At 38.5% G+C, this 16,459-nt stretch overlaps 1 protein-coding gene across 1 annotated transcript in view; it reads left to right on the top strand.

Moving 5' to 3' along the window:
- Positions 1-14,034, top strand: part of rnd2 (Rho family GTPase 2) — a 75,196-nt gene extending 61,162 nt beyond the window's left edge. The window contains exons 4-5 of the mRNA XM_030142167.1: positions 5,459-5,593; positions 12,868-14,034. Coding sequence (XP_029998027.1) covers positions 5,459-5,593; positions 12,868-13,137 — 405 coding nt within the window. The 3' untranslated portion in view covers positions 13,138-14,034. The remainder of the gene's footprint in view (positions 1-5,458; positions 5,594-12,867) is intronic.
- The last annotated feature ends 2,425 nt before the right edge of the window (positions 14,035-16,459 follow it).

Here is a 16,459-nt window from a genome sequence, read left to right as displayed (position 1 = left end):
GTAAAACAGGCCTGTGTCGTTCGTGGTCGCTCATCTTGAAGCCATGTGTTTGTGTCCGTCTTTGAACCGAGCTCCTTGTGGGATGAAGACAGTTCCCACGGCTGGCCTGTTGACGTGTTTAGCGGTCTGAGGGGAGCTGCTAAAATATCCCTGCAGGCTTTGTAGGTCTAACCCGAGACACCTTTTTTTAGCCTGCAAATATCTGGCAGGCCTCACTGCACTCTGTCAACAGGGGGAAGCAGAGAAGCCTTCAAGCTTTTTGGTTTTCCCATGAAACCCTCGGCAGGAGGTTTCCATGACCTTTAACCCCTGGCTGTCGCCCTGACAGTCTCTGAAGGCTTAAGGGCACATGGAAAACCTGTTGCACAATCACCGTACCAAATTAGACTCTTGACCTCCAGGGATGAGCGGGTCAGTGAGGCTGCTGGACGACAGCTGGGGTAAGAGAGGGGGTTAAACAATCAAAGCTTCTGATTGGATGTTATTGGAAGAATAAGGATGGGCTTGAAAGGTCGTAGGTCGTCTTTAACGTGATGGATGAATGGACGTGCTGACATTCCGCACATGGCGTTCAGGAGTGTTCCAGGGCCATCGGCTGCCGTTGTGTATTTGTGTCGCGGAGAAGAGAGATGGCGTCGATTCAGCTGAGTTTCAAAAGTGACATTTAATCTCAAGGTGGTTTTAGAAGGAAGACGGCTCAACCTTTTCTATACAGACCCCGAAATAGATTTGTAGATGGAGGCTGCATGCAAATTGTGTAACACACATCAGGAAATGGGCAGGACACCTGCAATGTGAATGCAATTCTCAGATGGTTCTAGCTTGTGTAACGCAACATGTATTTTACAGTGAAGAAGCAACTGTGCATAAAATTTTTTTTTTTTTTAATAATACAAGTGCTGTCATCACAATTAATGTTCCAACTCACATACACAGTGACATGTAAGGTCCTTTGTCGAACCAAAATCCAGGACCAAAAGAAATTTTTATTGGTCCACAGCAGATGCTATAGTTGGACATGCTGCAAAACTTCAATATTTGCCTCTTTTTGCCTCTACAAAAAAGCTCTTTTAATCTCAGGAAAGCTGATGTTGACAGTTCGCAAGAAGAAGAAGAGATTAAGTTAAAGTTAAAGTACTACAAACAGTAGTAATGTTTTCCATTCAAAACTGTACTTAAATAAAAGTATGTGAGTTATTGAACTTGAGGGATTACAACCTTTAAGTATGACAAAGCTGTCGTTGTGCCATAAAATTCCCCCTGACAGTATTTTATAGGGTGTTTTTGATTCATTTTAGTGCTGTATTAATGTATGTGTTCCATTTTACTGCTGTAGATGTTTAAGGTTGAGTTCTTTTTAGGACTTTATAATAGGTCTGGGTGATCTGGCTGAAAAATCATGAGAATCTATTGAGGTAGAATTATAATCAACAATTTTCTTACCTCTTATAAAATGTAGGAGTTAGATGCAAGGTTTTCTTGATTTCCTTCTTTAGTTTCTGGAAGCTAAAGCTGTGTGACAACTTTTTGTTGGTGTATCTGACTAATACCTTCATGTTTGCATCATTTTGCCCCAAAATTATAACAATATTGAAGTAAATACTACTCCATATTTTCAGCCAAAGTTTCTACATTATTTGTAGCCTGTTATGTCCCTCTAGAGTTTTATAATGAATCCAAAACATGTAACACTAGCATAACTCCAATGCATTTGTGCAGGTTGTGGCAATTCTTCATTTTTATTTACTCTAAGGCAACAACACGTGTTTCACAAACTCTGCAAGTTAATATGAACTAAACGTGAACACTTCAATGCAGATAGATACTAAACTTTTAATATAAATGATCTGAAATAAACACCATAAACAGTGACTTGTGATTCTGCATAGGTTGGTGCTACACTTTCTGTAAAATACCATGAATTCCATAATAAACAGGCCATTTAAATTAAATGTTTTCTGAGTAGGAGCTTTGTTATTTATTGATTTAATGGTACAATCTGTACAATTCCTCTGAAAAACATCTGATTATATGACAAATTAATATCAATCACCATTTTTTTAATATACTGCTGGTAGTTTTATCCACAGCAATGGATCATCTTCTATAAAGTCCTGACATGTTTATAGTGTTATTGCCCTTAAGAACCATCTCTAAAAATTCAAGTGTCCATGATCTAAACAAAACAGGCCTGTTGTCGGCTTCGTGACAAACCACACACACAGAATGTATTGACATTATCCCAATTTCTTTGGCACTTAGTGACTCTGTTTGTTATGGCCACATTAAAATAAGTGCTTGTCCAATAATCTAGCCGTGGTGGAGGAAGTACTCTGACCTTTATAGTTGTAATTACAGAGTTATAGTAGCAGTATCACAGTGTACACATCTGTTACTGCTATGAGAGAATGTTGTGGTTGCTCGTTTAAATTTATTTTTGCTTGGATTTCTTTGTTTTTCTTGAGCTGATGGGAAAGTAGATCTCCCCATGGGGATCAATAAAGGTTATCTGTATCTACATCTGCATCTGTCCTAAAACTTATGAAGGAACAAGTACACAACTATTTCCATCAAATTATGCTTTCAGTTCGAAAATTAAAAGGACAGAATGGCCCATTTCAGAACCTTTACAATACTGGGAAGTGGTTCAAGTATTTAAAATTCAGAACCATTTAAGAATTTTAACTTCATCCATAAATCAACACCTTCAGTCCTTCAGTATATTACAAATATACAAAATCATCACATTTGGAGAAATGAGATGATAAATAACAGCCTAAAAGGGACACTAAAGCAGTCATGAAAAAAGTGCATTATGCATTTCTGAGATCAAATTAAAGGTACATATAATGGAAAGACTCAAGTAAATTATAAGAACCTGATCTGTATTTAAAAATAGTACATGAATAAAAGTATAGAAGGCATATCACAGATCAGTGCATGTAGACAATAAGGATTATTTCAACAGACTTACTTACTCACAAGCTGAACCCAAAGGCTTGTTTTTTGCTCATCCCTTGAATTACCTATAATAAAATAAATAAACGCACATAAATAAGACACAAATTTAATCAGAGTTCACAATTATGTCACATTTAAATCACTTTATAGTATCATCTTGAAGTATTTTACATTTTAAGGCTTTCAAAAACCCAATGGAGAGCTACACAACTTCATCTCATCACTAAGTTCATTCCATATTTTGACCTAAAAACAGAAACATCTATATTTTACACTTGTTCTGACTTTACATGTGTCAAAGACAGAAAAAAGCTTTAAAATTATAACTTCTACCTCTTATCTTTGAACACAATCATGAAGGTTTTTGTTCGGAACACTTAAAAAACTGTTGAAATAATCGTGATAAGCCTCTCCATTCACCAGTATGAAAACAGAAAGAACTTATTTTATCATCAATTCCACATCTGTTTGCACTTTCAATGCAACAATCTCAAACTTATTCTCCAATATTTCATTAATGGACTTTGCATTTTTAAGTTATGCCATATGTGCCCAATTTACTTTGCTCAACACTTGCTTCATGAACTACTACCAACTAATGAACTATTGTACTGACTAAAAAGACTCCCTAAAAAACAACGATGCAATATTTACAGCCAAGCCCATATTATAGTAAATCTCAATACTCACCAATAGGGAACGAACCCTGGATCATGGAAATTACTTCAGTGGCTGAGTAGATTTTCTGTTTTGGTGATGTTGCTGCCATCGTGAGTAGCTCATAAAACAGCCTAAGTCACACCGTCGTTTGATTTAAACAAAATAAAATGGCCCAAATCCCACTCTTGACAGGTGTAAAATCTGTTCAATGGAGAATGTATGTGATTTTACCAGAGGTGGCCAGCATTACAAGAAGATGATTTAAGCAAAAAACTCATTTTGGTTATTACTCCGCCCTCCGAAGGGGAGGCAAGGGGTATTGTTTTTGGTTCAGTTCGTTTATTTCGTTGTGTAACACTCTAGCAGCAAAACTGTTGTTTCAATTCATACCAAATTGGGTTTCTAGATTGCCAGTGACCCAGAATAGAACTGATTATATTTTGGGAACAGTTATAGTTCAAATTTTTTTATGAATTTTTAAAATCTTTTTTCTTCTCCCATTTACTTATATTGGGCTTAAATTTCAAACATCTATAAATACATCAATTTTGTTTCAGTTTACTTCAGATTTGACACATACAGTATATAGAGGCAGTTGGTATGCTGACATCAGCACATGCATAGACATGGTGGCATCAGCTGGATCGATGTCAAAATAAGATACAATATGTGCGAGGGGTGGGGTTTATTGTGGCTGGCACCACTTGTTTTGATTTTGTACCTCAGTTGAATATTTCAGTAATGGACAACAGTTTTTATGCAAATGTCATGTATGTGTATAAAAAAATACAGTAATGTTTAATATTAGTGTTTTTGTTACAATTAATGTTTTAACTTATATACACAGTGACATGTAAGTGATTTTTGTATGTTTAAGTCATGCCACATCTGCCAAGTTTAGTTTCTATAACAAAAGACACACAGAAATATAATGTACATGTTTAGTATACTGTATGTTTTCAATTTTAGCCCAAGTCATGAGCAGGTTTTTAGCTATGGTTTGACTGTGAGACACATGCTGAAATGAATCATAAATGAAATAACCCTAATTAGCTGATGTAATTCCAATAAGCACCTCTATTCACCTGCATAAAAACAGTTGGATGCAACAAACAGAAATCACTTATTTTATCATCATTTCCACATCTATTTGCTCTTTTTTTTGCCAGTCTCTGAATTGACTTTGTATGTTTATGTGCCCAATTCACGTTTTTATTCTTTCTGGCCACAGGACATGGTTTATTCTGATTTAGTAGCTTGGTTGAATATTTCAATTATTGGTTTTCATGGCAGATACAAACCACATAGCTGCCATGTTCAGTTTCTATTACTGAAATACAGACATAAAAATAATTATTATTAAACATTCTTGCCTGTGGCCATCAAACTGTTTAACTCCATGTTATAAGAACATAATTATAATTGCGCACAACAATGTTTTAGCACAGTTATGTATATTTTTTAAATTATCATTGATAATATATTGTCTAGTTCATGATATATAAATTGTGGTTCTAATTTTGTGTCTTACACAAAATATTTGATATGTATTTACTCAAAGCTATATATACAGTATGTTTGTATAGTTAGAGCTTTTTATGTATTTTTCTTTTTTCTGTTGTATTGATAATTTCTTTCCTGCTACTTCTTATTAAACTTGAATGGAGCGAATGCACCACCCAGTAATTTCCCCCCATGGATTAATAAAGTGTTCTGTTATATTAGAATTCTATGCTAGTCAATGGGTCTTCTGCTCCATAAAGTGTTGAAGTATAGACAGAATTGTATATTTGTCATTACCTGTGATGTATTCATGTGCATGTTTATGTCTCCACAGTGGCAGGGAGAGACGCAGGAGTTCTGTCCCAATGCCAAAGTGGTGCTGGTGGGCTGTAAACTGGACATGAGGACAGATGTCAACACATTGAGGGAACTTTCCAAGCAGCGCCTCATCCCCGTCACCCACGAGCAGGTGAGATGATGGATATCTGCGGAGAAAGGGGCGGGATTAATAACACGAGAAAGCATCCTGTAGTGGGAAGAGGCCGGAAAGAAATTAGAAAGCGATCCGGCGATAATATGGGATTTTTCCGTCTACGATCAGCAGTGGCGTTGACTCTGTGGCGACGTCCCAGAGGAAGGGTGTGAAAGGAAGCTCATGCAATACAATCAACTACCTCCGAATAAGAGCAGTGTGGAATTCCTTGGGGACGTGTTGCTGGGGTTGGCATTTTGACCGAAATTCGCTGACAAGCGATGTAAGGTTGCTTATGGCAAGGGCTGAGAAAGAGGCGCGGACGGTTAGTGGAATTTATGTCTAGGGACACATTTTTCCATGAAATGAAATATTCATGCAGATTTAGGGATTTTCAAAATGCAGCATGAATAAAAAAACGGACATTGATAAATGAGCAAGGCCTTTTATCACATGCCGCCATGACCTCTAAGCCAAGGGGATGGGGAGAAGAGGGAGGGGATGATAAACTGTTTCTGTAAATCTGTGAATTTTAATCAGCTTTCAGCGTGTTCATTTTGTGCTCTCCCATGTTGGACATACAAAAAGTGGAGGGGCTTTTTCACCACCGCACAAAAGCCCCCACAACAAAGGGGCCTTTTTTCTGATGCTGTCTGAGAGCTCGCTTGAGGCTAAAAGCACGCAGCCTGCAAACAAAACAAAAAAATCAGCAACTGAAAAACAGCAGTTCATGTAAATAAGATACATAAACAAAAGATGGAGTGGCAAACCACAGAGTTAATGTAAAATAGCTGGGGACCATTTGCAGCCAAGCCTACATTAAGCTATTGTTTTGCTGCTTTCCAGTCAGTGTTTTGGTCTGAGGCAGCTACTGTTGGCCGTCTAATGTACCCCGAGTATGTGTGTCGCACAGCAGATGCCAAGCTGTTCACAATAAACATTTTGGTGCTCCAGTCTAATCGCCCGTGTTGTTATCCTGTTGTCGATCTTAAATTGAATTCCAACACAGCTGAGGAGTCGCCGGCAAGAGTGACCAGTGGGTGAACTCCAGACATTTCCTCACTAATCTGCCTGGGATCTGATCAAGCTTTTCCGCTTGTCACGACAATCTGTACCTCACCCCCCCCCACACCACCACCACCATACAACACCACCCCCCCAGTTCCCTTCCACTGCTACCTCCACCCCTGAGTCTAAATCTGCTGTTCCACCTAATGTGGACTTCATTGCATTTTATATGTGGCTCAGTGAACAGTAGTGATAAAATCAAACCAAGTCCTCTGAGGATGAAAAGCTCTCTCTGTGTGGTAATTCTAAGGTCATGGGAAATGCAGGCTTGTCCCATTTGTTACTGTTACCTTTGCGCAGGTTAATGCAATGTGAATATGGGTTTAAAGCAGAATTATTTTACTGTAGTTATGGTTTTTATTCTACCTTTTAAGTTCGATTTAGGTTAATTTTGTGAAGACACGGTTGTAGTTTTACTGTTGGGGAATTAAACGCTTTACTTACGTCCATGTTCAGCTTTAGTGTTTTTTTCTGTTAGTTTTTCCAGATATTTTGACACTTATTTTCATTTTTATGACTCGTTGCCTTGAGACTGGGCAATGGATTTTTTGTCCTTGTAGGTGACAAGAGTTTCACAGCTTGAAATAAATAACAAAAAGTATCGTAAAAAACTTTTGCCTCATGCCATTTCCAAGCAAGACAATTATTTAATGTAAAAAAAAAAAAGAAAACCTATATCTTCTAGAAAGAGACAGCATAAGGTCAAATACATAACAAATTTTACCAATGGTGAGGGGACAGAGACAATAAAAAACACATATAAAAAATAGATAATAGCTCTTTGCTTAACTATCATCGTTTTAAGCAGGTATGAGAATCTGAATTGCAGCCAGGTCCATAAATATTTGGAAGGTGACACAAATTTTGCAATTTCTCCTCTGTTCATCACATTGGATAAGAAAGGAAAAGTGGACTTTCAGCTTTAATTCAAGGGTGAAAATACACTTTCATCTCTGATCGCAGACTTTTATAAATACACGCCAACTTCTTCATGTGTGTTCCGGATTTCACTGGATGTTGTTTTTCTTCACCAACAAAAATAATTCTGTGATCCTCTTTAGTTTTCTACCATAGTGTTTCAGGCCTTTTGGTGTTGCTGAACTCACCAGTGGGTTCTTGCTTTTTAAGATTGTACAAAATTGTTGATTTACCTGTCCCAAAGTTTTAACTGTCGCTCTGATTGATTTAATTCTTCCATAGAATGACAGCCTCCTTCATTTGCACTGACACCTCTTTGGACCTCATAATGAAAACCCATTATTTTTGAGTCTCTGAAAATGAAAGGAATATGATTAAAACGGCTGTAATTCCTACGTGGTTAATGCAACATTTAGTTAAACCCCTTGAATTACAGCTGCAAGTCCACAGTTTAATCACATCTTGATTGTTTCATTTCATATAGATAGGTTTTAAGATACTTTAGCAGAAGAACTTGTACAAGTCTTACGTACTGAGTTCGTATTTCATCAGTCTTGATACTTAGGCTACGTTCAGACAGCAGGTCTTAATGCACAATTCGGATTTTTTGGTGAAATCCGATTTTTTTGTTTCATATTTCATATTTCTGAGTATGAACTGAGTGCGACCCTGAAGTGACCCACAAGCACAAAAGAGGTCCTGCCGTAATACCTGACCATGCAGGCATGCACTGTGTTTACGGAAGTGACACTCCTGGGATGCAGAATTTTGATGTTTGTCGCATTTCAATGATGTAAAGGTCAGATAAACGCGACCTGGCTGTTGAGACTGAAGTTGTACAGCAAAATATCAGATGTGTATCGGATTTAGAACCACATATAAAGGTAGCCTGGGTTGGATTTGAAAATATCAGATTTGCGCTGTTCAAACTGTCTTTAACAGATCAGATACAGGTCACATATGGTCAAAAAAATCGGATTTGGGCCACAATTGCCAGCACTCTGAACGTAGCCATAGAAACCAGTAAGGTTGGGGTGAAAGTAAGGCTGCACAACACTGGAAAAAACTGACTTATAATACTATGGGGGTACGGGTCGATGCAGACCGTACCGCCCGTGGAAGTGAAAGTGAAACTTAAGGCTCATTTATCTTTTCCCTACCTCCTGAAGCTTCACAAACTTTCATTTGAGGGGGCAGGATGTGGCGCTGCGCCACGGCAAAACTTTTCCAGTGAAAATGCTGCGTTGTTACCAGAGGCTCACTCAATGTGCAGGGGCGTGGTCTGCTTCAGCAAACTGATTAAGAATGAATGTGATTGGTGGATCGCTGTGCGCAGTGTGTGTCAGGTACCCTTGAAATGAGATGAGAACACATTGAGTTCATGTGCCTCCAACATCGCAGGACCTGCGATGTGACTATTGTGCGCACATACATCGTGGTGACGATGCTCAAGTGATATACCATGCAGCTCTAGATGAAAGGACACATGACAGCTATGAACAGTAACTCAAAACACAGGAAACTTTATATAGTTTTACATGAAAATGTGACTATCTGGGTTCAAGGTAAAAGCTTAGACTAAATGACTCTATCCACACCTTAGGAAAAAGTACAAATAAAAAATTTTACTTCCTGGGCAAATTGAAGAGGAAAACAAAGTTGTTTTTACTTGCTGTTCTGTTTTGTTTGTTAGCTTGTGTTGCATCATCTGTTGTGTTTTTTTATTAGTTTTTTGTGTTTTCCAAAAGCTGTGATTTAAAGTCTGATCATGAAACAAGAGAAGAGGCAACACAGGAGCAAAAATGGAGGCCAAGGGATTTTGAAATTAAATTTGCGTCTGATTTGATGTCAAGCAAACAATTTACGGACTCAATTAACTGGGTATATTGTATCATTACTCAGGGGTAAGCTCCAGTGCTGCAGGAGTTCTGTTAGATTTCACTCTCTTCTCTCTAAATAGCAGCATAGACCATGTCAACACCAACCCTGTGGGCTTTGTGCTGCTCTGTTCCCACTTTGCCTCCACAGACAGTGAGTTGCAGCATCTACATTATTCATGCATCACATGGAGGAGCTTCATTTGTCTCCAGACATGTTTAGATCATTGACATTCAGTGTACAGTTCAGACCAACGTCTTTGTCTATAGGCGGTTTCCTGTTTCTGTGACATTCTGGCTGTAACTCAATACAAATATATGCACACTAATACTGCACTATTACTTGGAAAAGGCTAGTATGATACATGCAAACAGGATATTTAGTTTGGATATTCCCAATTGGACCTTATTCTAAAGATGTGTGATATACGGGTATTAGTCAGATTTCAGTAGCATCACAATACATTTATATTCAGAATATGTGCCTCGTCCTGTCCACACTAATGTGGCTGTTTTATGAAACGGATATTTTTCTCTTCATTTGAGCCTCTCCTCCATATATAAACAGTGTTTTAGGTCAGAAAAACAGAGATTTTCAAAAACACTTTCCAAAACAAAGACTAGTAACAGCTCTGGTTTGTGTGTATCCATGTGGACAGGGAAAACAATGGCATCACACTCCATTCTGTTCATGTATATTATCGCTTTGTTTAATGACCAGGCATATAAATCAGTGTATGACCTCCAGTAGATCAAAGTCCGGACCAGTCGCTGTAAGAGGGAAACCTGCCACTGCATTGGACAAGTAGAAGACAGCTTCGATAGACTACAGAACCTTTTCGCAGATTGTTATCTATCACTCAGCCTGAAGCAATGCTTGCTAAAGACTTTTGTGTAGTCGATTCTCTTACATGGCTCTAAAGCCTAAACTCTCTTGAGTGTCAGGACAAGAAAGATGCTCAAAGCAGCAGGGATGTGGTTTTATCACAGAATGCTGAAAATCGCCTGGACTGCCCACTAGACAAATGAGCCCATCTTGCAAATGTTGGGACAAAATCATCTACTCATTAAAACCACAGAACTCTCCAATGGTGGAGATTGCTGGGGCATAACATGCAAAAACAGGAACTTCCCAGGCATGTCTGTGGTTGGAAAACAGGTGGTGGGCAGTGCACCACCTTCCCACTGTCTGACAAAAATCCACAAAGATCATGGGATTTTGCAATAACAGGATGGCTTATACCAAATATGCAAATATCACAACTATAAACTGTCCAAGAAGACAACTTAAGCGATGAAAGAGCAAGGTTGAACAAGTCTCCTACGAGTGCGGAAACCAATTTTGATGCATAGAAGCAAAATGGCACTGCATCTCTGACCACTTTTCCATATTTTGCCTAAATAAACAATGTCAGGACATCCTTATATGGGTGCATGTAAGCAGATACACACTGTTGCCCATAAAGCTGGAATAATGGTGTTTTCAGACACATTCTTCTTTTAGTTCCTGTTTATACACATTAGTAATGACCAGCTGCAATGATCCCATATCCATACCCAGTTAGGCAGTCCCAGTTACATTGTATTCATCAAGAATAAATCACAATGTCACAATCATTTCATGAGAAGAGGTAAAAAATATTTTATTTGAACTTTATGAGCAACAGTGTATAAGGGGAACATATTTTTTTGATAACACTTTATAGTAAGACACACATATTCACCATTAATTAGCTGCTTACTAACATGTATATTAGTAGCATACTAGCTGTTTTTTAGTCATTATAAATCATTAATTAATGCCTTAATATACAATAACTTACTAAGTAAGTTGTTGTATATTTAGGCATTAATTGACGATTTATAACTGTGTTGCCCCTTGGTGCAGTGGATAGCACTCGTGCCTCACAGCAAGAAGGTCCTGGGTTCGATTCCAACACCAGTCGATGGGGGTGGGACCTTTCTGTGTGGAGTTTGCATGTTCTCCCTGTGTTTTCATGGGTTCTTTCCGGGTACTGCTGCTTCCTCCCACTATCCAAAAATACGCACTGATTGGTTTATCGGTTAATCTAAATTGCCCATAGGTGTGAATATGAGAGTTATTGGTTGGTTGTTTCTATATGTCAGCCCTGCAATGAACTGCCGACATGTCCAGGGTGTACCCCACCTTCGCCCAAAAGTAGCTGGGATAGGCTCCAGCGACCCCCGAAACCCTAGTGAAGATAAAGCTGGTTCAGAAAATTAATGAATAAATGAACTTACATACTATGTAATTAAGAGCTTATATAGGGGAAATTCTTAGTTAAGGGTCTAGTAAGGGTAGAATAAAGTCTTGCAGTACAAGGTATTAGATAATGGTTAATAATGACTAACAAATACAACTAGTACGTTACTAATATACATGTTAGTAAGCAGCTAATTAATGGTAAATATATCTGTCTTAATATAAGGTGTTTCCATTTTATTTGGAATAAGGGGCAAAAAACTGAATATTTCTGTGTGTACAGGGTGGGGAAGCAAAATTTACAATGAACATTTAGTTGTTTTTTTCTCAGCAGGCACTACATCAATTGTTTTGAAACCAAACATATATTGATGTCATAATCATACCTAACACTATTATCCATACCTTTTCAGAAACTTTTGCCCATATGAGTAATCAGGAAAGCAAACGTCAAAGAGTGTGTGATTTGCTGAATGCACTCGTCACACCAAAGGAGATTTCAAAAATAGTTGGAGTGTCCATAAAGACTGTTTATAATGGAAAGAAGAGAATGACTATGAGCAAAACTATTACGAGAAAGTCTGGAAGATACTATTAAAGAAGAATGGGAGAAGTTGTCACCCGAATATTTGAGGAACACTTGCGCAAGTTTCAGGAAACGTGTGAAGGCAGTTATTGAGAAAGAAGGAGGACACATAGAATAAAAACATTTTCTATGATGTAAATTTTCTTGTGGCAAATAAATTCTCATGACTTTCAATAAACTAATTGGTCATACACTGTCTTTCAATCCCTGCCTCAAAATATTGTAAATTTTGCTTCCCCACCCTGTACATGGAGTCTCTGTTCACACATGCTGCTTCTACCAAAAAGCAAAGAAGAATGGGATATACTGCTGCACAATTTCACTTTTTTGTGATTGGGATGTTGGATAAACTTAACTGTTGGAGGATACAAAGAAACGCATTGTTGTGTCAGGGTCAAGAATTGCATTAGGATGAAAAAAAGGAATTACAAAAATCATTGAAAACCACAGAAAGGAGAAAAAAATAAAAGAACTGCATTGTTAGAATGTCAACATGAACAACAAGATGATGTTTTTCGTGACAGTGCTTGTGAAATCTTGCCTGTAGTCTCCCCTTTCTTTCTAAATGTCTATTTCTTTGTCTGTTTTTATGTCGCAGGGCAGCACAATAGCTCGACAGATGGGGGCGGTGGCCTACGTCGAGTGTACCTCCAAGGTTTCCGAGAACAGCGTCCGGGACGTATTCCACATCACCACGCTGGCGTCGGTGCGGCGGCCGCACAAGCCCCAGCTAAAACGCAGCAGTTCCCGCAGGGGCCTGAAGCGAGTGTCCCAGCTCCCCTTACCCCCACTGCCAGGTCGGACTGAACAAATGGACCAGGCCCCAGCCATGAGGAAGGACCGGGCCAAGAGCTGTGTGCTCATGTAGAGACCCGTTACGATGAATATACAGTGCATATGTATATATAAACACAGAAGTATATAACAGAGGAAGTCTATTTATTGTTTAATGTTGTTTTTTTTCCTCATATTTTAATTTTTTTGCACTGCAGAGGAGTAAGAAAAAACAATGCGCTGATGTGGAAACAAATGCTTTGGATTTTTTTTTTTCTCTTTTTTGAGTGTTTGCATATCTTCTAAGCTGTTTACATATTTGTGCTGTTTTGAGATGATGGCAAATTGGACTAACCCTCTGGACACAAGGAAACCATGATAGTGAAAGTGCCGTCTAGTCTTGAGCATTTGGAAGGAATTAATTTCCTGAAACAGCCCTAATAAGAGGATGACACAGCGCCGAAGAAAGAAAACAGCGAAAAAAAAAACAAAGTGCTTATGAGAAGAACCATGTTGAATCAGGATGTCTGGGGATGAAGCCTGTTGTTTTCAAAGACAGTGTTGCTTGGCGGACGTGAGGATAATTGACACACTGCACAGCCTGAAGTCACCTCCTTTTGCTTCCTGAGTAGAGAAACTGTATGTGCAGCGGTGTTTAAAAGGGATTCTGGTGAAGCCGAAGAATGATAGCTCAAACCAAACAGGAGCTGGAAATGAGATTTAGCAACAGTGACTGAAATATTGTGAAGGTGCGTGCGAGCATCACAACCACAAGTGCATTTCGGAAAAAGAAATCACAGCATATTCTGTTTTATTTTTGTTGATTTAACACCATTTTTCAAATGTTTGATCCACTTGAAGTTAATTCTGTTGTCTCTGTTTAAAGATGTTTCTTTGTGAAATATAAAGTGGTAAGATGTTAGCACTATTTTGTTGTACTTTCACTAAAAGCCTAAAATAAAAGTAACAGCTTGACTGTATAGGGAATGAATGATTCGTGCCTGGGGTTTTTTCATTGTATTGGCATCAGAAATCTAGAGCATGTGATTATTTCAGACAGTAACCAACTGTCACATCACGGTCATATGGACCCAATGAATCGTTCACAGTACTCAATCTTTTTTTTTTTTTTGAAGTGTGCTCTATATGTGCTTTTGCTGAGCCTTAAAAGGCCATATCTGTAAATAATAACTCCCCATTTCCTGTGTTAATGCCCTCTCTGTTCCCTGATGTTGCCCTGTAAGTTGAGCAGCACTGCAGCGTTGGGAATGAGTCAGTCTTTCAAGGTAATGTGAACACGGTGCCGACCTATCAGCTGGCAAAAACAAAATTGAACTGCAATGCAGCAGCACCACAGCCCTGATGTAGTGTTTTTAAATGACTGACTCTACACTGTTACTAGATCTTCGAGTCTATTCACTATGACAGATGACATGACATGTGAGCTCTTTCATCCGCACAGAACAATTTTGCCGTCCACTCGATCTTGGTGCTCCAGACCTTTCAAAGTTGTTTTACGTCTTTTCCGAGCTACTTTTGTAAATCCATCCATTGTTGAGTCCCACGCTGACAGTTTCTCTTAGCCAGGTGGACACTCTGTCTGGAGTGTTTTGCAGTTGCCAACCTGTATCCTGACAGCATTTAGTGAAACCGAGTGGACAAACTCATCCACTGTAAGTCAAAAGACTCTGGCAGTGACTGAAAGCTTTTCTTTTGTAGCAGTCAGTGTCATCTGACAACTTAATTGTTCCCTGCAAGACGTAAAGCCCTCAATAGGAAGAACACAAATGATGGATGAAGTATCAGAGAAAGTGGGATTGATGAAGAGTGAAACAGCCTATGACAAGAAAAAAACAACATGATAGAGATTTAGGGGGAAGTATGAAGAGAATAAAAAATTCTCACAGACTGCAGCCTTATGAGTTCACCCTGTGAGGATTCACCTCGATTCTAGGTAGAGGACAGCAACTTCATACTGGATTTACAGCAGAAAAGCGAAGAAAGTACATCTTGACCACTGGCGAAGTAGGTCAAGAGGTACCAAAAGTTCGCTCAGTTCCTCTTCTCTTCTCTGTCCTCACCAATGATTTACCTTAAATGTTAAACAAAGCTTCATTGATAATATATTCTGTATTTTTTTATGTTTTATTCAGCCAGTAAACACAGAAATTATCTAATGTGGGACCCAAAAGGTGTTACCTACCAGGTTTTAATTGGTTTGTAATTAACAGTTTAAAATACTTAACGGTACAATCATTTGTAACTTCATTTTCACCAAAGCTCAGATGCTTTGCAAATTTGGGTTTCTTTTTTTTTTGTTTTGTTGTTTTTTTTTGATTGCAGCTCAAAAGCATTGGAAATCCATGATCTAATGTTCGAACAAGAACTGACATCTGCATTTAAAGCCCCGGTTGATATTTTTTGATGAGGTAACTTTCCTCTTTTGCACCTCTGCTTAAGATTTTTTAAAAATCTAGCTAGTGATAAAAGATTTTGACCAATGATGTATCTTAAATCTTCAGTCTCATTGACCAATCCTGTCAAAACTCCACTCTCTATTGTGCTCTTCACAGAAACAACATGGCAGCTTTCTCCCATGATATTTTGGCTTCAAGGAATGAAACGGGATTGCATCATCCATCTTCACATGTCCGTGTCTAGATGGAGAGAAGCTGCAGAAGGAAACATACATCCATATGTGTTCAGTTTTGGTGTTTTCCCCCTTATTTCTGCTAATACAGCATTAATAATGATAATATTAATGATAATGACAATAATAATAACAATAATAATAGAATACAATTAGCTAACAGCCTGAAACTGCATGTCTTGGTCCAGGGCAGGAAATTAGAACAAGCCAATCACATCTAACTACTGGGAGTCTCACTGGACAACTATCTTTTGTGGTCTCAGTATATGGATGGTGTCATTAAGGAAATGGAAACTGTATAGCTGTTGCCAGAAAAATGGTCTTTTTTGTCATTCCATTAGTTATGAAAAATGTCAGTAATTCATTATTCAGTGTATTGTTCAGCCACATGGTCTGCTGCTAATACGGAAGTCCAGAGCAGACTTCAACTACTCCAGACTTCGGCTGCGAGGGCAGTGTAAGATGTTAGTAACACCTAAACTGGGACTAATGCCGTGTTTCCACTGCATGGTATCGGCTCGGCTCAGCTCGGCCTTTTCGCATTTCCATTACAAAAAAGGACCTGGAATCTGGTATCCAGTACTAGCTTTTTGGTATCACCTCCGCCAAGGTTCCAAGCCATACTAAACCGTGACATATAACACTAAAGACCACTGATTGGTCAGACAGTTTTCTCTGTGACCCGCCATTTTACAAAAAACAGATGCAGAAGTGGACAGTAAATATAGCGGTACATTAATCCACATGATAACAGCCCAAAACTACA

This window comes from Sphaeramia orbicularis, chromosome 8 (assembly GCF_902148855.1).
Source record: "Sphaeramia orbicularis chromosome 8, fSphaOr1.1, whole genome shotgun sequence".
In the NCBI taxonomy this organism is placed as follows: domain Eukaryota; kingdom Metazoa; phylum Chordata; class Actinopteri; order Kurtiformes; family Apogonidae; genus Sphaeramia; species Sphaeramia orbicularis.
This window is presented reverse-complemented; position numbering and strand designations above follow the sequence as displayed.